At 36.9% G+C, this 22,797-nt stretch overlaps 2 protein-coding genes across 3 annotated transcripts; one reads left to right on the top strand and one right to left on the bottom strand.

The window, feature by feature from the left end:
* Window positions 1-73: 73 nt before the first annotated feature.
* Window positions 74-20,502, top strand: LOC117916197 (dihydropyrimidinase). Of its 2 annotated transcripts, XM_034832105.1 has the most exons (14): window positions 74-268; window positions 731-898; window positions 5,220-5,271; window positions 6,889-7,158; window positions 7,296-7,507; window positions 8,307-8,427; window positions 17,294-17,381; window positions 17,475-17,553; window positions 18,459-18,546; window positions 18,668-18,708; window positions 18,824-18,876; window positions 19,016-19,172; window positions 19,743-19,941; window positions 20,239-20,502. In XM_034832105.1, the coding sequence occupies exons 1-13, from the start codon at window positions 179-181 to the stop codon at window positions 19,932-19,934; spliced, it is 1,611 nt and encodes a 536-aa protein (XP_034687996.1). In that variant the 5' UTR covers window positions 74-178; the 3' UTR covers window positions 19,935-19,941; window positions 20,239-20,502. The 2 variants fall into 2 exon arrangements, with proteins under 2 accessions (XP_034687996.1, XP_034687995.1); XM_034832104.1 differs by lacking the exon at window positions 20,239-20,502 and having other exon boundaries at window positions 19,743-20,108.
* On the bottom strand, window positions 20,278-21,373 carry LOC117916198. Its single transcript, XM_034832106.1, has 3 exons — window positions 21,330-21,373; window positions 20,753-20,953; window positions 20,278-20,369 (listed from the first exon to the last, which is right to left on the bottom strand). The coding sequence occupies exons 1-3, from the start codon at window positions 21,345-21,347 to the stop codon at window positions 20,322-20,324; spliced, it is 267 nt and encodes an 88-aa protein (XP_034687997.1). The 5' UTR covers window positions 21,348-21,373; the 3' UTR covers window positions 20,278-20,321.
* Between the last annotated feature and the right edge of the window lie 1,424 nt (window positions 21,374-22,797).

Below are 22,797 nucleotides of genomic sequence, written 5' to 3'. Positions count from 1 at the left end.
TAGGAAAATAATTGGAGAGGAGCTGAACCTACTAAATTACTAACTTGATCTCAGTGATTTGATTCGATTTGATTTTAGTAGAAATTCAACTAAAGAAACTTCAACGTACACGGCCTCATCCTCTTCCGGCGTCTTCCCATCTCAACTCCATTTTGTTCTCTGCTGCCAACCCTAAGCCATGAATTCACTGCTCGCGTATCAGCTCCTTCGCATCCTATCCCTCACTCTTCTTCTCTCATCGTTCTCTCGTATCTCTAAATCAAGTGAGGTAATTAAAAATTCTTTCTCATATGATTTCTTTGCTTAGTCTCCGTTTGCTTTCCAACAAAATTTAAGGAAAGTTTAACGACAGAGTGGGTTTTGAATCTTTTGTGTTTCTTTTGTCTGTGAGAAAATGGAAGCATCCACTTCACTGAGCTTACTCGATTCAGTGATTTTTTTCCTATTAATTTTATATTGTTGAAGGAGAAGTATGGTTGTATTGGGCTCTGTTTGGGTACCAGGAGACAGAGAGGAAAAGGAACTTTGAAGAATCTCAAACGTTGAAGAATTTAATGGTTGTATTGGGCTCTGTTGGTTAAATCATGTGGATGTGGATGTGGTTGTGTTAAGTTTCATACTTTGAAGAATCGAATATTGAAGCTTTTTTCTTTGTTCTTTTTTTGGATATTTTATTGCATCCAAACTGAGGATTAGGGTTAATACTGAATTAGGATGTGTTTGTTTACAGTTTTGTGATGCTGGAACTGGATTTGGTGATTCTGGATGTGTAGTCTCGTCGAAGTCTGCATCAAAGCTGTTAATCAAGGGAGGAACTGTTGTGAATGCTCATCATCAGGAGATTGCTGATGTTTATGTAGAGGATGGGATCATTGTTGCTGTGAAGCCTAATATTAAGGTAATTCATAAAGTAATTTATTTAATCCATTGTCTGTTGTGTTTCATTTGTTGAATTTGATCCAAAAATGTTAAATGAGTTGCTCAGAGAGGGCTAATTAGCTCTAGCATGAAACTTGATTGGATTGCCATGATGAGGGCTTTTATGTACTGGATTTGACATTTTAAGATTCTTTAGAAAATTCAAATTTCATGGGAGAATGGTGGGGTAGAATGGTTGTTGTGGAGCCTAGTCATCTAAGTTGTCAAAAAATCTTGGATTATTCCAAAAATATTCAGAAACTATCGCTATCCTTATCAAAGGAAAGGTCCATTCTAGCAATCTAAAAAACAAACATGTGGAGCAGAGACAGACACGCCCTTTCATTTTTTATTTTATTTTTTTATTATTATTATTCGTGCATATCCCAAATGTAAAAAATACTTCCCAATAGAAATTATTTGTAAAATTCCTAAATTACTCTATTTAATTATTGAATGATACACACATGCCTTTTATTTTCTCAACATGCATATATTTTCCTAGTTGCAAATTCATTCTCAGATTCTCTCCATGCTATTCCTGATGTTTGCTTCAGCTAGCTCCCAAATTCTGAACCATTTGAATGCCAAAAGTTCTTGAATTCCCAATTGTCATTCTGGTCATTGATTTATTTGACGGTTTGGTAAAGCTGTTAAGCATGATTCTATTTTTAAAATCAGAAAATAGTACTAACTTTTATATAAAGTATAAGAACTCTTAGAGGCTTACATTGAAAAAGTAATGGTTTAAAAACAATTTAAAAAAATTGAGGTATCAAAAAAATTTTATTGCCTCAAATTTAAAAATTTTTAAAAGTGATTTTTAAAGACATAAGATAAATATACTTTTTATGCAAGAGGCTCTACTTTTTATATAAAACTTATTACTATTTTCTGATTTTAAAAACAAAAAACAGGAAGTGTAACTAAATGGACTTTTAACTGTTGTGACAGTAGAATATGGTGATAGATAAATATACTTTTTATACAAGAGGCTCTACTTTTAAATTATAAGCTGAATCTGATGTTGATAGATAAAGGATTTTTTTTTCCTCTACGTGAATGGATGATTAAATGGAAAATGGGAATTTTTTGTTAAAATTTATATAAACAGCTATTAGTTTCAAGAAGTTGATCTTTGTCCAAGGATAAAACACAACTGCTTCAAGAGGTCATCCAAATTATGAATGCTTCACCTACTTTTCTTGTTCAAAGTGAGCATACTTCTGATATATAATATATGTATGTGTTCATGTATGTTATACAACTTATAAAAGTTTTGTTATTAGGTGCAGACCTATTTAAATAAAGAACTAGTATTTTCTTTTTGAATAAACTATAGTTCATTGAGAATAACAAGAGAGAAATCAGAAAACTAGCAAGATATACTAATGAAAGACAAACTGGATTTAAAAATGAGATCTATTTTTAAATATTTTTCTATTTCTATTCTCTAAGAAATCTCCCTATTTGTACAGCAAGGGCACTGATCATTGGATAGTCCTGGTGTATCGGTGATCATATTTTGAAGCCTTATTTTACAACATTGGTCCTTCACAGGTCATCACATCATCAAGCAAAAATCAGAATAGAGAAAGCATGAAAACCCAATGCTCTCTAGCCATCAACTAGTGAAGAAAATGATGACCGATAGATCAAGTACCATATCTACAAATGCAATGTTGACTTGAAATATGCTCCAATCAAGATGTTAAATCTCTTTGCCAAATAGAGAAAGAACTATGCTTTGGATGGAGCCAACAGGCACCAAGATTTTTATCTGGAGCTCTTTATCAATAAAATGTTTAACTGTGAATTTACCAATATGATTCATTGTCTCCATCATCAATCCTATTTTTCCCTTTAAGCGCAAATTCTAACACCATTTCCAAGTTCAATCACGAAATGCTTCATAAAACTAGGCTACTACATCTTCTCTGCCAATCACACTACACAATCCTTGATGCCAACCTCTTTATTCACCACAGTTCCAAATAGCTTTAGGAATTTCTTCACATGAGGGGTCTTCTACACCATTTCCAAGTTCAATCAAGAAAATGCCTTACAAAACTCGGCTAGTGCAGCTCCTCCTCCAATTTTTTTTTTGATAAGTAAACACATATATTAGCAAAAGGCAAAACGCCACATAGCATACAGGGAGTATATGAGGCGACGCGGACCTCACAACAAAAAGACAAAAGGAACAAAAAACCCACCGACCCTTAACTGAAGGCTAACCACTCTAAGAAACCTATAAGGAAGCGAGGCTCCGCACCACTATACAATTTTGCCCACCCCCATACATTACAAACAAAAGAATTCTTAATTTTCTGAATAGCTAACTCCCCCCCTTCCCCCTGAATGCTAATCTATTCCTCTCCTTCCAAACCGTCCAAAAAATAAATAACGGAATGGATCTCCAAATTTTCTCCCTCTTTTTACCTACAAAAGAACCCTTCCAGCTAAGAACCACCTCCTTTATAGATTAAGGAAAGACCCACTAGGCACCAAACAAACTAAGAACAATCCCCCACAACACTCTAGCCACTGTACAATGAATAAGTAGATGATTTACATTTTCCTCATCACTACCACATAAATAACAACGATTAGGAAGCTGCCATCCTCTCTTTTGAAGCCTATCAAGGGTAAGAACCCTCCCCCAAGTAGCTTCCCACGCAAAGAAAGCTAGCTTAGAAGGAACGTTCTCCACCCAAATGCCCTTTTTAGGAAACATGGAAACACCAGGGCTGATCATCAAACCATACACTTCCTTAACGCCAAACTTCCCATTTTTTCCTCCCTTCCAAAAGGCCGAGTCCTCCTCCAAGGTAATTCTTTGACTCCTTAAAATTTGGAGTAATTCGCCTATCATGATCAGCTCCCAATCATTGAAGCCTCTAATGAACCTTAGATTCCAACCTCCTTGACCAGAATTCTGGTCCCACATATCCCCCACTGTGGCGTTCCTTTAGGCAGCCGTAGAGAAGAGTTGAGGGAACCTCCGAGACAGCTCCACATCCCCACACCAAGGGTCCTTCCAAAACCTAATTCTGGTGCCTTTTCCCACCTTAAAAGTCGTATTAGCCCAACACCAATCAGCTTCTTTCAAGATCTCCTTCCAAACCCCAACACCAAATGCCCCATTTGCCTTTTTAGTCCTCCTCCCAAATTCCTCTTGCCCATATTTTGCCACAAGAACTCGTTTCCACATCTCGTCCTTGGCCCGAGCAAATCTCCACACCCATTTTCCAAGCAAAGCTTTGTTCAAGGGGACTAACTTCCTCAATCCAAGCCCCCCCTTCTCCTTACCCACACACACCCTCTCCCAATTGACTAGGTGGGCTTTTCTTTCCGTACTTCCCCCTCCCCACAAGAAATCTCTTTGCAACTTTTCAAGCCTTCTTGCCACTGTCCTAATCATACGGAAGAGGGACAATTGATATAAAGGCATGCTAGCCAAAGTACTCTTTATGAGGGTGACTCTACCGCCCTTGGAGATGTATTGCCGTTTCCAAAGGGCCAATTTCCACCTCATCCTTTCTTCCACCCCATCCCACACACAAGAGGCTTTATTGGACGCACCCAAGGGCAGCCCCAGGTAAGTTGATGGCAGCTGACCTACCTTGCAACCCAACTCCACAGCCAATTAAAGCAAACGATCCTCCATATGTGCCTCCTTATTCAATGCAATGCTAAACAGTCTTAGGGATTGTTTGACAAAAGGAGTCTTCTATGCTAGGTGTACGTCTACTCTGTAACCAACCACTTTGAAATTCTTGTCAAGCCCCTTCTACAGTAGCTTTTCAAAGTTCATTTAATGATGTCTAACTTACACAAATTGACCCTCAGTTCAGAAAATGATATTTGAATTCATCCCTATCCCAGCCTCTGGAATTCTTTTTTAATTTCTTCAAGAAAGCACAATTGGGGACATGAATCTGGAGAAAGTACATACACAGTTTGTAAGCTTCTTCATCAAAGTTGCCCTCACTCATTTAGAAGAGCAAATCCTCTTCCAGCCACTTAGTCTTCTTTTTTCCCCTTTTATTCAGTGCCTTAAAAACTACTCATACCTTAAATACTGATTGTTGATATATGTTCAGATGGCTGCTGTAATGAGCTGTATTTCCATAGTAGTTTGAATGATATGGAACCTAACATACATTCATGAACTTTTACCCATTCAAGTTTCTTCTAGCCCTTTAATTTTTTATCTCAGCATGCTGGTTTCTCTTGATGTTTCTTTCTTTTCTTTATGCTTTCTAATGTGCATCTTTATATTTTATTGCCATATCTAGGTAGGTGATGATATTACTGTGCTTGATGCCACCGGAAAGTTTGTCATGCCAGGTGAATTTTCACTACCATGGTCATATGATATTTTGTGCTCAGTTTTAAATTCTAAATCTAAGGAGCCATGCAAGATGAAAGCCTCATGCACATTTGAAAGCCTAACTTGTGAACAAGCCTAACTTTCCAAGTCAATGATGGATACTGTGACTCTGAACCATTCTTCTAATGCTCAACCGTAAACTCATAAGCATATCTGAGCGGTTTGACTCCTCTTTGTTCTTCACTCTTCAGATGAAACCAAAAAACCTAAATAAAAAGAGCGAAGGAACCAGAGAGCTCTCTAGAAGAGCAGGAAATGTCTTCCAAGGAGCGATCATCTCTTTCATGCCTTCATGCTGTGCTCATTTTTCCATTTCCATATAAGCAATTGAACACTCATTCAGCATGGTAAATTTTTTAGCTATCATGATGCACTTATTGGGCATATTTTGAGGTATACCAGAGGAACATACTGTAATGTGATAAGAATCCATTGGTTGACCCAGCTGCTGGTGATATTATTCAAGTTTTTAGAAGGAAGACTGTAAATCAGTCTTTTTTCCTTGCTATTGATAAGAGTAAAATGCATTTCCTGTTTAATTTCTTTTAGTTTTTTACTTGTGAAATCTATGAAAACTCATTAATCAGTAAGCTACATGACATGTTAAATTCGAGAGCTTAAAATTGAAGTCCTATGTTCTGAAGTTTTTAGTTTTAGGTCATTTTAATTTAATCTGGAAGTGCAGTTCACCCAATGATTTGACTCCAAGGCATAGGCGTTTGAATCACAAGGCTATTGCCTTCGCCAATATGCCTTTGATAATCCTTTTATTTTGACTGGACTGTTAGTATCATATTGAAGCAGCATTTATGCCTTGACCAATCCAAGATCTTAAGAGTTCTTGATCTTAATCACTGAGCCTGCACATAGCTTCACATAGTTTTGAGTTTCCTAATCAATCATAGGTTTTGGAATCTAAATGGCACTGATAAACTATTCATTTCCTTCTCTATCTATTTTGAACATAATACATAAATACAGCAGAAAGAATTATCATGCTGTAACCTGCACTTAGTGACTTAGTTCTTTCATTTGTATGCTTGCCAGATCCTGCAAATTTGTATTATTAGTGTTATGGTTTTCCATGATTTCTGACTAGGAATACAACCTTTGGAGTTCCAATCCTTCCTCACATGTTATACCTATAAAATGTTGGTCTCTTGTCTCATCCATTGTGTCCATGTGTTCTGCTTTCTTTTCAGAGTGGGTTAAACCTCCTCTCTTCCCCCATTTTCCTTAACAGAGCCTTGGATGCATGCCATGGGGTTTTTGAAATCTATAGCTGGTAATAAGGAGTACATGATTGTATATCAACTGTAGGTGCAAAAAGCACTAACTATACATCCATCCTAGGCCTTGTAGGTGGATTCAACAGGGTGTAATGTGGTACGGGGAGCCAAACCCTTTAATACTGCACTTATTATAATTAAAACCTGACTTGTTGGTTTGCCATTTTTTCCACTGTAGACTTGTTAAGTTTAATTAGCATGTCCATGTCCATGTCCATTTCCGTCTCTAAGAACTACATATATTTGATCCATATATATTGCAACATTAAATTTTAATGTTTACAGGTGGAATTGATCCTCACACACACCTAGCAATGGAGTTTATGGGTACTGAGACCATTGATGACTTTTTCAGTGGTCAAGCTGCTGCACTAGCAGGTGGAACAACAATGCACATTGACTTTGTCATACCAGTCAAGGGCAGCTTATCAAAGGGTTTTGAAGCCTATAAAGACAAAGCGAAAAAATCTTGTATGGATTATGGTTTTCATATGGCAATCACAAAATGGGATGAAAATGTTTCAAGGGAGATGGAAATCATGGTTAAGGAGAAAGGTTAGCTGTTTTTTTCAAGTTTATTATAATAACTCTACATAGATTATGACTTGATCTACATTGGCAAATGTAAACCCCATTTGGATTCTTCTCTAAATCTGTATGAAATCCTTACTTGTCTTCTTTTCAACTTACAGGCATCAACTCTTTTAAGTTTTTCCTGGCCTACAAGGGGGCTCTCATGATCAATGATGAGCTTCTACTTGAGGGATTAAAAAAATGCAAGTCTCTTGGTGCTTTGGCCATGGTACATGCTGAAAATGGAGATGCTGTATTTGAAGGGCAGAAAAGAATGATAGAACTTGGCATTACTGGTCCAGAGGGACATGCGCTTTCAAGGCCACCCGTGGTAATTCCTTAAAGATGTCCATTTTTTCTTTGACCCTGTATTGCCCTCTGGTGTTGCACTTATAGTATTTTACATCATTAAACCTATTTTTGAACTTTTGCAATGGGGAATCCATGATCAGCTAGTACCCTGGATGAGTATCCTCACCATTGAAAGCTCTCCTTCGTTCAAACTTTTCATTTTACCATATCATTTTGTTGTACCATGTATGGTTGAATTTTTGCAATGAATAATAACCTAGATTTGGAGTTCTTAGGATCTCTCTCTCTCTCTCTCTCTCTCTCTCTCTCTCTCTCTCTCTATCTCTCCTTTTAATTTTGTTTTTAAATTTTTGTAATTTTTTTATTTTGTTTTTTATTTTTTTATTTTTTTGATGAATCTTGAAAGATTTACTAAACCAAAAATAATGTGGAGAGAAATACAAACATGGGCATTCATTTATTTTCTCTCTTTTCATTCTTTTGCTTCTCTAGCATATTTCAGACACATGCTGTAGGACAGAGTATTCTGGTGGGGGATGCATGTCAAAGAGATGGTAGAGAATGTAACATATTAACATAATCCCTTGACAAGTTTACTTGTAATGGCTTTCGGGGAGCTAGTGTTTACTGAAATCATTGTATAGTAAGGATATTCTTTTAGTAGTTAATACTTACTAATTTCAGTAAACCATATAAGATTATTCCTCAGTGAATCACTCTTTATTCTGTTGTTCTTCTAATTGTCTGACAGTTCTTTCCGTTTATTTCCTGGACGTCATGCTTTTATATAATCTGTCTTTTTTTTGGCCCTCATGCAGCTAGAAGGAGAGGCAACTGCTAGAGCTATTCGGTTGGCCAGTTTTGTTAACACGCCTCTCTATGTAGTTCATGTGATGAGCATTGATGCGATGGAAGAAATAGCTAAAGCTCGAAAATCAGGTTTTTTTAACTCTTATATTTACATTACGTGTTTGTTGTGTTAAATTTACACCACCATGGAGCAAAATCTCATGTTATTCTTAATTTTATATAAGTTCTATCTTAAAGACACAACCTTCTTTTATTTTATTTTTGGTTTTTTAGTAATAACTTTTTGGTTCATCGATATTTTGATATTATATTTGTCAGAAAATTGGAAGTAGTAACAAGTTAACTCCAATACTGTTTATGTGGCTGAGTGAGAGAGAGAATGTCTGAAAAGGTCCTGATCTTTATCAAAAAAGGTCCGGGCTTCCCCTATCTTTAACAAATGGTTCCCAACCACTTGAAAATTCCAACTTTATCCTTTATTTTATTTTTGGCTATTTTAGTTTATATATCTATCTATTTGTCCATCTATCTATCTATCTATCTATATATATATATAAATTTCAATGGAAGGAATATCTTACAGTGTTAAATTTCTCAATAGAAAGCCTTGTAGTAGGGTAAATATCTTGTTAGTTGGAAGTCCTATAATCATATGGTTTACTTAGGATTTGAGGACTGGTTTTTTTTTATTAATTTATCAGAAACGAAGAAAAATATATTAATAGAAGAAAAGATACAGGAGAAAGAAAAGTTACAAAAGAAAGAGAAGAAAACAAGGGAAGGATGAGAGGTCCTTCCTACACAAATTGAACAAAGGAGAAAACTCCCAACAATAGAACTCTAAAAACAAACCCCACATTCTTCAAACTTTTGAAGCGCAAACCGCAATCCAGTTGAGTTGTAAAACACTTAGAGGAACTCTTCTAAAAGCTTCAGTACAAGAAGCCCATAGAGAAGAATAGAATCGAATCAAATCCCATAACATCTCTTCCGTTCTCCCTTTATCCTCAAAGATCCTATTGTTCCCTCTCTTGCCACACCATCCAAATCAAGGTAAGGCAAACGATTTGCCAAAGTGTCTTGCCTCTTAATGAGTTCCCCAAGCCTTTAAAAGTAATAACCAACATGTCCTCAAAACTCCTTGGAGGGACCCAAACCAACCCTGTTAGATTGAACAACTTGTGCCAGAGTCCAATGGTAACAGGACAATGAAGAAAAAGGTGGTCAATCGACTCTCCATTACCTTTGCAAAGAATGCACCATTGAGGATAAAGGGATTCGTAGGGTCTTCTCAATTGCAACTTATCATTGGTGTTTACCTTCCCATGTGCTACTAACCAAGCGAGGGCCTTAACCTTTGAAGGGGCTTTTGAACTCCACAAGAACTTGGCCGGAAGGAACAAGATAGGATTTGAGACTTTTGACAAGGCTAAGAGAAAGGATTTCATTGAAAACAATCCTGACGAAGACAAAGACCACGCTCTTGAATCTGCCAAAGAAGGAGAGAAAAACACAGAACTAAGAGAGGACATTAATCTCTGAAGGAGATCAATTTCTGATTCCGTAAGATTGCGGCAAAAGTTAAAATTCCAAGACAGTGGAAATGAATTGCCAAGGACATTTGAAACAGTGAGGTTTTTCGCAGAAATAATTTTGTAAAGATCAGCAAATTGAGAACACAAAGTTTGTTTACCCCACTAGAGATCTTCCAAAAAACGAATTCTCTCCCCATTGCCCACCACTAGGTGGACAAAAGGGGAAAAAAACCTGGAAAACTTGAGCAATAGCCTTCCAAGGACATCTGTGTGACCATCTAACCACCATGTTGGCGTCCCATCCATTAGGATGTGTCCCATATATACTCGCAATAACCTTATGCCAAAGACTACTCCTTTCTCTAGGGAACCTCCAAAGCCATTTCCCTAAGAGAGTAATATTTCTCATAGAAGTCTTCCCAAAACCCAAACCTCCTAACTCCTTTGGTCTACTAACAACCTCCCATCTGATAAGATGATCTTTCTTCCCTTCCTCCGCCCCAGACCAAAGAAAATCCCTTTGCATCTTCTCAATCTTTGAAGCTATTGATACTGGGATTTTAAAGAGGGAGAGGAAGTAGCTAGGGATGTGAGACAAATAAGACTGAATTAAAGTAATCCTCCCTCCCAAAGACAAAAAGGCCTTTTTCCAACCATCCAGCCTCCTCGAAATTCTCTTAACCACTGGATCCCAAAAGCCTATTATCGTTGGGTTCCCTTCCATTGGAAGGCCTAAATAAGACAAAGACCACTTTGACACTCTGCAATCCAAAACTGAGGCCAAACTAGACAACAACTCCTGCCTAGTGTTAATACCTGAAATGGTGTTTTTTTCTAAGTTGATTTTTAAACCAGATACTTGCCCAAAAACCACAAGGATAATCTTGAGGTTTTGAAGATGTTCCATAGAGGCTTTAGAGAAAAAGATATTGTCATTAGCAAACTGTAGCAAAGACACTCTAGTCCTATCCCTCCCCACAAAGAAACCCTCAGTTATCCCAGTTTCCTCTGCTCTGATCATCAACGTACTTAGAACATCTGCCACTAGAGTAAAAAGGAAAGGAGAAAGGGGGTCTCCTTGTCTCAAACCTCTAGAGGCCTTAACCCAACCCTTTGCATTCCCATTAACTAGGATTGCAAAACTTGATGAAGACAAACAACCCCTTATCCAAGATCTCCATTTCTGACTGAACCCCTTCCTTTGTAGCACATGATCTAGAAAGCCCCAATCCACATGATCATAGGCCTTCTCAAAATCGATTTTGAAGACTACCCCTAGCCTTCTTTTCTCATCCACCACTTCATTGACTATCAACACAGCATCCAGAATGTGTCTCCCTTCAATAAAGGCTCCTTGAGAGCCAGAGATTGTTTCATGAAGAACTTTGCGTAAACGTCCTGATAAGACCTTAGCAATTATCTTATATAAACTTGTAACCAAGCTAATAGGTCTATAATCTGAGATTTTAAAAGTTTGGCTTTTCTTAGGCACTATAGCAATGAATGTCGCATTTGTACTTTGATTTATTACCCCCTTGGTGTGGAACTCAAGAAACACCCTGATAAGATCCTCTTTTATCACATCCCAACACTCTTGATAAACTGCTATAGTAAAGCCATCAGGACTAGGGGCCTTTTCCTTATTCAATTAGAAAATTGCCATTCGTACCTCCTATTCAGAAAAAGGCCTATCCAGCCAGACTGCACTCTCTCTAGAAATAGGGACCCAATCAATTCCTTCAATTCTCCAAGAATCACCTTCAGGTTTGGAATAGAGTTTCCCAAAAAAATTTACAATCTCCTCAGAGATAACCTCAATGTTACTTAAAGTCTTCCCCCTCTCAGAAATCAGAGACTTAATGAACTTCGTGCTTCTTCTTCCAGTGGTCATTTTGTGAAAGAACTTAGAGTTGCAATCCCCTTCTTTAATCCACTTGACCCTAGAATTTTGTCTCCATTGAACCTCTTCCTTTAATAACAAATCCTCTAGCTCCCTTCTTCTTAAGGTCCTTTCTGCTACCAAATCAAGATTTAAATTCCCTTCTTGTTCAATTAGATCAATTCTACCTAAGTCCGAAAGAATGTGTTTTTTTCTCTCTCTTAAATCTCTAAAGGCCACTATATTCCAATTTTTCAACTTTGATTTAACAAACTTTAATTTCCTCATGAACTTGTGACCTTCCCAACCTTCAACCGTACACTCTTGCCACCAATCTCTAAACTTCTCTTTAAACTCAGGATGAAGCAACCACATATTCTCAAACCTAAAAGGAGTCGGACCCCATTTTAAAGGATTAGTTTCCAAACAAATTGGGCTATGATCAAAGGTCCATCTAGGAAGGGCCTCTTGAAAACTTTGAGAAAAAAAGGAATCCCACTCAGAAGAAAACAAAAACCTATCCAATCTCTTGCATATAGGAACAACTTGCATGTTTGACCACATAAAAGCTGCATTCCTTAGAGGGAGATCCAACAAACCACTCTCCCTTATAAACTCGTCAAAACACCTCATGTTGAATGTTAACCTAGAATCACCCATCTTCTCAGAGATCCTCCTGATAACATTAAAATCCCCTCCTACACACCACCTTAGGAAGGTCAGACCATACAGGTCTTGAAGCTCCAACCAAAAGTCCTTCCTCCACAAAGGCTTATTCGGGCCATACATTGAGGTTAACCAAAAAGACCCTTCCTCACCAGAGTTCAACTTCACAGTTACAGAGAAAGATCCTAACACCTTCTCTGTACACTTGAACTTATTTGAATCCTACAACATCACAATCCCCCCTGAAGCCCCACAAGCAGGAAGAGCAGCCCACTCCAAGCTTCTGCCTTTCTAGACACTGCTCATAAACCTCCTGTCCCAAATTACTCTCTTCGTTTCCTGAAGCATCACAACATCTGGACTTTGAGTACTTAAAAACCTTTTGACAGTCCTCCTTTTCTTCTTGGAACCTAATCCTCTTGTATTCCAACTTAAGATCTTCATGTAAACAAAAACAACCCAGCACAACCAGCAACCATACCTAATCCTCTCCTCGGGTTCCAGAGTCATTTTTCCTCTTCCTTCTGAAATAAACCTTATCCGTAGAAAAAGTACTCTTGCTCTCTACTTCTGCACCTTTTCCATTATCTCTAACAATTCTAATCCCCAAACTCTCCAAAATCGACTGAACCTTGACCATCTTCCTAGGCGTAAGTCCCTCAACCTAAAAACCTTCCAACGGGAGGGTGGGAGGTTCTGGCTCTGGGGATGAAGCCTTGCCTGAGACACAAAGCTCCTTTGGGTTATTGAGTGATTCCTTAAGGAAATGGCAGTCTTTAAAATTTCGGTTAGAGGTTTCTAGGGGAAACGCCACACCTTCAGAACAGGACACGCCATGACGACGACTGAGATCAACAATAGGAGAAATCGAAAAAGGGCCACGCTGAAAGGCAAAGCTTGACTCTAACGGAATCGGAAAAAAAGGTTGACAACGAGAAGGACGAACAGAAGAAACATAGGAGTCGGGAAGAAATTTTGGATCAAAAGCCCCAACCAAAGGAAGACCCTACTCGGAGAAAGCTGAGAAAGGAGGACGCACCTTGTTTACCAAATTGCAGCGTGAAATCCCCTCGTCTCCCTCTATCTCCCTGATGAAATCTTGGGAGGTTTTTGGAATAGGAGAAAGAACACCCTTACTGGAGAGTGATCTGCCCCGAAGAATGGCTAGATTTGCTTCCGATGAGCCACTCCCTTCTAGGTTACGATTCGGGACAGAAGACGACACCTTTAAGCTCGGCGGCTAGCTTCTTGCTTTGCGCCTTGTGGAGATTGAGGCGCCTTTTAGCTTTGACGAATCTTGAGAATGATCTATCGGCATTACCTCCTTTGCAGAGGACCCTGAGTGTAGGAGCTTTGAAGACGAAGGTGTTGCTGGGCCACCATTAGAAGAACCTGCTTCTATTTCGTGGACTGGACCCGCTAGGGGCCCAAAACACTTCGCCCTAAACTGGGCCCTATCAGAATGGGCTTTAAAAAAGGCGACTGGTTTTGTTGGCCCGATAACGCTTCCCGCCATTGGGCCCAAAATACTCTTTCCCCTTCCTTTCTCCACTTTGGAAGCCGATTTTGAATCTGAAGAATGAGAACAGGAACAATGACGAGGCCTCCAGCTGTGGCACTCATTGTCCCTAGCAGTAGCTCGTAGCCCCTCAGCGTTCTTTGGCTTCTAAAGGACGCAACCTCCTGTTGACATCAACTCGTCCTTACTGCGAGTTGACTCAAGCCTGAGAGGGTCATCTCCTTTAGCTTCTCCGGCGACTATAATTGCAACCGTAAATGACCAGGCTCCATCTTCCACCTCTAGTAGCGTTGGAAGCACGACATTTGGAAGCATCTCCACCCACAATTTTACCTTCGACAAGTCTACAAGCTTCAGCGATTCCCTCGCCACCTTCGTTACCTTCCCCCACTTCTGCAAAATGTAACTCACCTAAACCTCATCCCACGGATGAAAGGGAAGACCTCTTAGTTCTAATCAACCCCTTCCAAATTTTCCACAAACGACAAAGTTTTCTTTTGGCGACCATCTCCTCAGAGCAATAACCCCTCCTCTTACTGTTAAACTCCCTTGATCTTGAAACCAATGAGCTCTCCTTGCAGAATCCACGAAAAAGCACCCCTTGTAATCGGAAATGGGGGTTACAGACACCATTCCTTTCATACCCATCCTTCTCGCGATAGCTTTTCCTACATCAAACCAATCTCGTATTTTTCCATTACTTTCACAAATTACAGCTCTTGCCCATTTTCCAATTGGCATCAAAGCACCGTTTCTAGGTCCTTCCTCTGCAACCACATTTGCATAGGACCGCCCTCCTTTGTACATTCCCTTGCTCACCCGAGACTCTTTAAACATCTCCTTCGAGGCTCTTTTAGCTTGAACAGACAAGTCTTGGACTGAAGAAATCACCTTCCTAAGGGTTTCCCACCCATAGCCTTTAACACCCTCAGGAACAACTAGAACTAGAGGTTTTCTCTTTGCAACGATTTCTGTAATTTTCATAAATCTCCCTTTGCCATTAAAACAAATCTCCATCAGATGAGTCCTAGTCTTGCCCCTCATCTTTTGAATGAAACCCTTGGAAGCCTCCAACTCCACAACTTTCTTCAAATGCTCCAACAACCAATCCAACTCCTCCTTTCCAAAACCTAACGAAACCACAAAACCTCGACTTCTCTCTGTTATTGAAATCCACGTACCCCCATTGAAGCCTTCAAACTTTACCTGGAAAGCCTTTCTCTCCACTTCAAAAAACTGATTTCGAAACATCCCTCTCCTGGTGCAACCTTAAGTTCCTTTTTCAGCAACTATGATGTTTGTTCCACAATCCTTTAGTCTTGCATCCCGTGCTTCCTCTACTTCATCAATGCCATGTATTGGCGGAGTAGTATGTCACTTCCCCATCTATTGGTGATCAATGCTTCCTTGTTTGATGGAAAAACTAGGACTGGTTTTTTCTTAGTATTCAGTAACCACAATTGTTTTAGCCTTCTCTTTTTTTATTCTCCATATCGTTTCTTGACTATGAATCTTGTGTTATCCCAAAGCATGCAATCATGTTTCCTAGGCAGAGAGGATGCCTTGTGATGGCTGTTCTAATGGATCCCAATTCAACTAACCAATTTGAGGCAAACCAACTGAGAAGACAATATGAGTTGTTAAGTTGGTATTTAGCTCAACTTGAAATCTTGATGCAAGAAAGGGGTCTTTTGAAACCGGTATCTTTGTGGAATGTTTTTTCCTTCATAAGTCTTGTCATAGAGCAACATCATAATGCTCAAAAATGGGAATTGAACTTTAAGTTTGAGATTTGATGAAGAATACATTGATTGGTTGAGAGTACTGTATAGTGGACTTTTAACCATTGAGAAATCTTAGATGAGGTCCAAAGCCCATAATCTTTTGGGTCTATGTCAGAAGCCTATCAAAGAGTCTTGGTAGATGAAAGATTACAAAGCAGAATCATGCAAGATCAGGCCTTAATTCTGCTAGATTTCCAAACAATGCAGCAATAGTAGTGCATGAAGAGCAGACAAAAAATGCATGAAATACTAGACATGTTAACACATCCAGAAACAAGCCAAACAGAACCCTGTCAGCAGCCCAAAATTGTGGTTAGGAGCCCAGATTTCGAAGTTGTGAGTGTGTGTGCGTGTGTGTTTTTTGAAGAAGAAATGGATTATAGGACATATTATAAAGAAGATCATGTGGGAGGTGGCTGTCATAAATCATCCTAGTGACTTTTAAGTTATCATGGAAACCATTGTTATTTGAAGAAGAGAAATGGATTATAGGACATATTATAAAGAAGATCATGTTAGGTATGACCAGTGATGTATAACAAGACAACTTGAGCTGAAGTTCTAATAACTTATCTCATTGGTAGCCATTTTTGGGCTTGCATATGGAGCTCAATAAGTGAAGAAAGTGAACAAGCATTGAGGTTTGAGTTTATGACCTCCTGACAACCAAGACTTTGATACCATGTTAAACTACCAAATTTGACCCCAAAATCTAAATTGACAAGTAATAGACCAAAAATATATATCAAGACAAATTGAGCTAAAGCCTTAACAATGGTGATGCTTGTGAGGAAAACAGCAAAAATGTCTTACTTGGTTGTGTGCAAGACCTTGTTACTTCCAGAACAACAAAATAAAGATAACTAGTCTCAAATCATTATGTTTTATAGTACTTTCACCATCAGCAGGTTGATGTGCAGGATGATTATTGGATGCAGTTGTGAGAATGGGGTCTCACAAGAAGCTATTAAGAAGCTTAAGATCAAAACTCGAAAACATTCTAGGCTCTCTAAAGAATTGGTTTTGTACAGTGTTATTAAAGGTGATCGCCTAGGTCGCCTAGGCCATCAGGCCAGATAAAAGTTGCCTTTTGAAGACCTATGCAAGACCTAGTTCTAAAAGGTGCAAAAGTCTGCAAGTCTTTGAGGAATTTGTTTAGCCTCCAGAAAATTCCAACTTTATCTTCTCTCTCTCTCTCATATATATAATATAATATATATATATATATTATATTATTTATTTTTTTTTATATATATATTGCTATTTAAGATTAAATCTAGTTTTATTTATTTTTTCAATGGATCTCTTTAGATATCCAGAAGGTAATTTTATAGAATCTCTTAGAAGAAAGTCTTGTAGTAGTTAACACTCATTAGTAGGAAGTTCTAGAAATAGTCTTGATTAAGATTGGGAATTGGTTTTTTAGTGTTAATTCTTCACTTTAAGTCTTGTGTTGTTGAATTGAGTGACAAAGATATTCTGTGCTTGTAGGCAGCATCTTTTGGGCACCTTTAGGTGATATCTGAACTGAACTTCTGATGCAACTATTATCTGATCTAATGATTTTGAGTCTTAATCAGGAGTAGCCATTCACTTTTCTTTTGAACTGCAGGACAGAGGGTTATTGGAGAGCCAGTAGTTTCTGGGTTAGTCCTTGATGATTCTGGGCTCTGGGATCCTGACTTCATCAACGCAGCAAAGCAAGATCTCATACTCCTTCCATTTTCTTCTTCTCTTCACTTTCTATCACATTTTTTAACCTTTGTCAACATTATGATCTTTTCATGTTTCAGGTATGTAATGAGTCCCCCTATTAGAGCATTGGGACATGACAAGGCCCTTCAAGCTGCTCTTTCAACTGGAAATCTGCAGGTTTTTTCTCTTGTTATGGGAAAGATGGCTGTAAGATTATTTACCCATAAAAGATGAAACTTTCTAAGTGGGCAGTCACATCGAAGAACCATCCAAGTACCATCTGCTCTCACGGTTTAAAAAATCAAGTTTTGGGAAAGGCTGGTGATGTTTTCTTTGGATAAAAGTGCTACACTGTGTTGTATTAATTAAAGTAAGAATTTATAAAAAAGAAAGAAAGATGAGAAAACTTCAAAAAGAAAAGAAAATGTTAAAGATTGCACAAAACTAAACTAAAAAAGTCCTTGCAATATAAAACCTTTGCCTTCTCACCCTTACAGAAATAGTCTCAAATAAAAGCCTCAGGGGACATGAAATTCCCAATAAAATGAATTAAAGGTGAGGCTTCTTTCCTTGCCAGCCTATTGACTTCCTGACTGGTGTATCTAGGCTTCAGAAGAAGGAGCAATCCAATCCTCTATCCAGTTTCACGATCCTTTACATAAATGACTATCTCCAGAGCCCTGGATGACTTTTAATCACCTAAGACAAAACTCTTTCTGTATCCAATGGATGTTTCTTGGCAATTCAGGTGAGATGGGCATTGGAGGACTCATTTGGGATTGTACTAGTGAGATTATTTGAGCTTTTTCAAAGAGAGTCAAGTTTAGCTAGCTATTGAAGTGGAAATAAATACTCTATTTGAGGGTCTCAAAATTCCACCTTAGTTCTTATTAACTAAACATCAACTTCCATATTGTCTTCTGTACAAAGAATTCTAAAAAAAATTGGTTAATAAACTATGATATATGTGCAAAACATATTTTCTACATTGAGGATAATGTTGATCCTAAAGCATAATCTTGATATTGTTACTTAAAGTGATCTTTGAATTTTCTTTCCCATGATGCGTTTCCATTTTGCAGCTTGTAGGGACCGATCATTGTGCCTTCAATTCCACACAGAAAGCTTTTGGAATTGATGATTTCCGAAAAATTCCTAATGGTGTCAATGGTAATACAAGTTATCATTACCACTGATATTTGGGAAGTCAATTATTATTTCCCTAGTTGTCAAGTTGGTCTCATTTTTCCGTTCTAATTCTTATATTTGTTGCAATCCTGGGACCAATTAGGTATTGAGGAGAGGATGCATCTGGTTTGGGACACAATGGTGGTAAGTTGCCTGGATTTGTTGTTCGTTACTTCAAAACTAATAGCTCAAATTGGAATGATAAATTCCCTAAATAGCATTTTTTTTTTCTGCTTCTCAAACTCTATTTATCTTCCAGGAGTCTGGCCAAATCTCAGTCACTGATTATGTCCGGATAACAAGCACTGAATGGTATGCTTTCAAAGTGATCATTTATGTAGAGGTTCCCTAAACTGAAAAATGTATAAGATAGTGTGTTTTACAATTTAATCTCAGTTTACCTATCAAACCATATGGAAAAGTGAGTTTAACTTTTACATTATTTTTTCAGTGCTAGAATCTTCAACATGTATCCAAGGAAAGGAGCAATACTTGCTGGATCTGATGCAGACATAATCATATTAAACCCAAATTCAAGCTTCCAAATAACCGCAAGGTCCCATCACTCTAGATCAGACACAAATGTCTTTGAAGGAAGGAAAGGGAAGGTAATTTGGTTAAATATTCTGATTAGCAAATTCTAAGTTCATATATACTTCTAATTTCATTTGATACACCAATAGAAAATTTATACTCCATCTTTTGTGGTGGAAATGTTGAGTGATGTTCAACAAAAGAGTGACTTAACATATGGTCACAGGAATTTTACCACTTTAGAACTAGAAGTGAAGGTGCGGATGAAACCTAAAAATGGGAGGCCATTTCGATTCTCCTGGATCACTTGGTCATAGGGATGAAGAAATTGATTATGGTGCTCATATATTTAGAACAAAATGAATGAAGTGGAGAAGTGCCTCTAGGGTGTTTCTTAATCATAAATTGTCTAGCAAATTAAGGAGAAAACTTTGTGAGATGAGTGTAAGACAAGCCACGCTTTCCATAAAGAATAATGGAAAATTACAAAACATACATATGGATCTTTCTATTACATGTTTACTAGGTTTTGAAAAAAAAAAATGTTATATTCTTTCTCATTATGTTTGTATGTATAAGATAAACATTGATATTCATATTGCATATATATTAGGGTTTGAAAAAGAATGTTATGATTTTCTCAGGGAAAGGTTGAGGTGACAATTGCTGGAGGAAAAATTGTTTGGGAAAATGATGAACTGAAGGCAGTTCCTGGATCTGGAAAGTACATAGAAATGCAACCTTTTAGTTATCTTTTCAATGGAATTGACAAGGTAGATGCTAAATACCTTTCTTCCCTCCAAGCCCCAGTACAAAGATCCAAAGCTGCAAGTTGAATCACAGGTATGATACTTCTACTTTGGCCTTTTGGCTACTTACATTAAAGTTAAAAACACAAACAAATAATGTTCTGGAGGATCTGCGCATCCCAGTTTGTAAAATCTATATGAATTAATCCTAGTACTACTGTCCTTTACCATCAAGAAATGATCTGATGATCATTTTCTTTTCCCCTTTCGTAAGCAATAAATGAAAAACAAATTCAGAGGTTATAAGGTTAAAAAAAGATTCACATCAGGTCACTCTAAATGATTACAGAAGCTTTTGATTCATTCTGAAAATGTCTTATATAAATTTTAGGCACACAATATAAGTCTCACAATTCAGTGTGGTAGCATGAAAGGATCGCAAATACAGAGAGAGAAGACAGACTTTTGAAGACATCAAGGCCTAATACAACAATTAATGTAGGTCAGGAACTTCCTCTTCCTCTGCATGTAAATAAATTTAAAAAGCAATAAGAACAATGAATACTCCATATACTTGCATTGCATATTTAGAGTGTGTTTGGCACTGAAAAACATGTCTTAACCTTTATAACATTTGAATGATAAAAATTTTCAAGTGTTAGAGAGGTGAAAAATGCTTACAAGAATCACTACCAAACGGGTTCTTAGTTATAATCTAGAAAACTGGTTGGTACTCAAGCCAGTGATGATCCATGTGCATTGACTGAGGGGATATGGATCAAAACAGGATTGAGTATTGTATTTTGCTTTAACTTCTACTATATGATACATATTTGAAAGAGTGATTAATTACATTGACGATACAAATGATGATAGTTAGGAAAAAAAGAGAAATGGAGTCTTACCATGACTGATTCTTCTTGTTGTTGATGAGGATATTGCCGTCGAGGAGTGAGCTCCCGTTCGTTTCCTAGACTGTTGTTTATGTCAGCCTTCTGCTGCTTCTTATTAGCTCTAGCCTGAGAAAAAATCATGGAATAATTGGTAGCTCCTCCAGTCTTTTGGTCCCACCCTCCAAATTGTGGAACTGACATCCAAGCATTCTTCTGGAAATGGCGGATAGGTTAGATATTTGAATCAAGTTAGGGTTAAATCTTCTGTGCAGAAAATGCTTTATCACTTGAGCAGGGGATGTTCTACATGTAACTGTCATACTCAAGCTTGTATTGGTTAATATCCCCTCAGCCAATGCACATTAACCAATGCAAGCTCGGGTATTGCTGGAGTCTTATAGTGTGAGAATAGTTTTCCGACAAATAATCAATCAAACCTTAAAGTTTAAGCTGTTAGATAATGAGTTACAGAAAGATTAAAAATAACGGCTTATAAACTAAACATAATGATGAGTCACTTTCCTGAAAATATCATAGGAATTTAGTATCTGCTAAGATGTATTTTGAAAAATAAAAAAGATGGAGCTACCTCCTTCCGGTTCTCCATGATGGCTTGAAGAGAGAGGAGGGTGGGAACAGAGAGGCTTAGAATCAAATTATGGGAATGTGAATATCCAATGCTATATAGTTGTCTATATTTAAGGAATTTAAGGGGGTTTTGACATATGGCTTCATATAAGTCAGTCATGTTTCAATGTGTTCTTGCCCTTCAACCATTCACCAGGCTGTCTCTGAGACACAGAGCCCTGATTTACGGTGTTTGGTTACAGAGAAAATGCTTAAAATTAGATTATATTAGTTATAGAAAAAAATGAAGATATACATAAAAAGCCTCCAAATATAGTGTATTTGAAGAAAATAATAGATGGTTGAAAAGGAAGAGGTGTTGCTTCAGCACTCAGATCCCAATGACCACCCCACTTTCAAGAAATCACAAAAAAATTTCTAACAAAATCCTCAACCAACTGAATCCTATTTAAGAGCAAATCAAAATGTTTATTTTTCCATTGCTTTGCAGCTCATGTATTTCAGATTTTTGTTGAAATAAATAAATAAATTTTATTTTAAAATACATGACTTTAAAATTTAAGATATTTTTAGTTATTTATTTTAAAAAATATAATTTTATCTTAATAAAAATATCGATAATTTTTTACTTTTATCTTGATGAAAAGATTTCTTTTCCTTTTCTAAACTAAGTTCCAAAACTGAAACCAACATTTGTCAATATTTTTGCCTTGTAACTAATCAAATTATTAATGAAATTAAATTTCTATTAATTTTTCATTCAAGAAGTGAAAGCAACAACATTGGAATAATAAAATTTGGATTAAAAAGTTCTCAAAAATAATTTACATATCTAAATATCCATAAGAATCAACAATTTCGATTAATTTTGAAAAATAAAAATTAGAAATTAATACCCTTTATCTAATTAAAAATTAAAAAAATTAATGAATTAATATAAAAAATTAAACACACATTCCAATTCCAAATCCATAAATTCATAAGTGCATGAGATAAAAACTAGTGAGGAATTAGTGAGACTTAACTTTGAAAATTATATAGGTAATTATTATAAATTTTTTACTATGAAATAGATTTTGATAGTTTTGAGATATTTGGAAATATATTACATTACATTTTTTTTTCAAATTAAATATTTTCATCTTAGTTAAATAAAATGAGAAGAAACATAATAATTAACCGTGTATTTTTAGCATATAAAAATTAATAAATAGATTTTAACAATGTTTAGCTAATAATAAAAATAAATAGCTGAATACTTAACAATATTCAGACACCAAACAAAAAAAAAAAAAACCTAAAGACTTAGATATTCAATTCTACTTAAATTTAATTTAATTAATATTTATTCATATTTTAGATAATAAAAAAGAAAAACGAAAAACAAAACCACTTAAGTTTCTTATATCATGGTTGAAGCAAATAAATAAAAAAAATGATTAATTTTGTAAACGGGCTATCTAAAATAA

This window comes from Vitis riparia, chromosome 6 (genome assembly GCF_004353265.1).
Source record: "Vitis riparia cultivar Riparia Gloire de Montpellier isolate 1030 chromosome 6, EGFV_Vit.rip_1.0, whole genome shotgun sequence".
In the NCBI taxonomy this organism is placed as follows: domain Eukaryota; kingdom Viridiplantae; phylum Streptophyta; class Magnoliopsida; order Vitales; family Vitaceae; genus Vitis; species Vitis riparia.
Note: the sequence above shows the minus strand (reverse complement) of the source record. Positions and strands in the feature narration are given on the sequence as shown.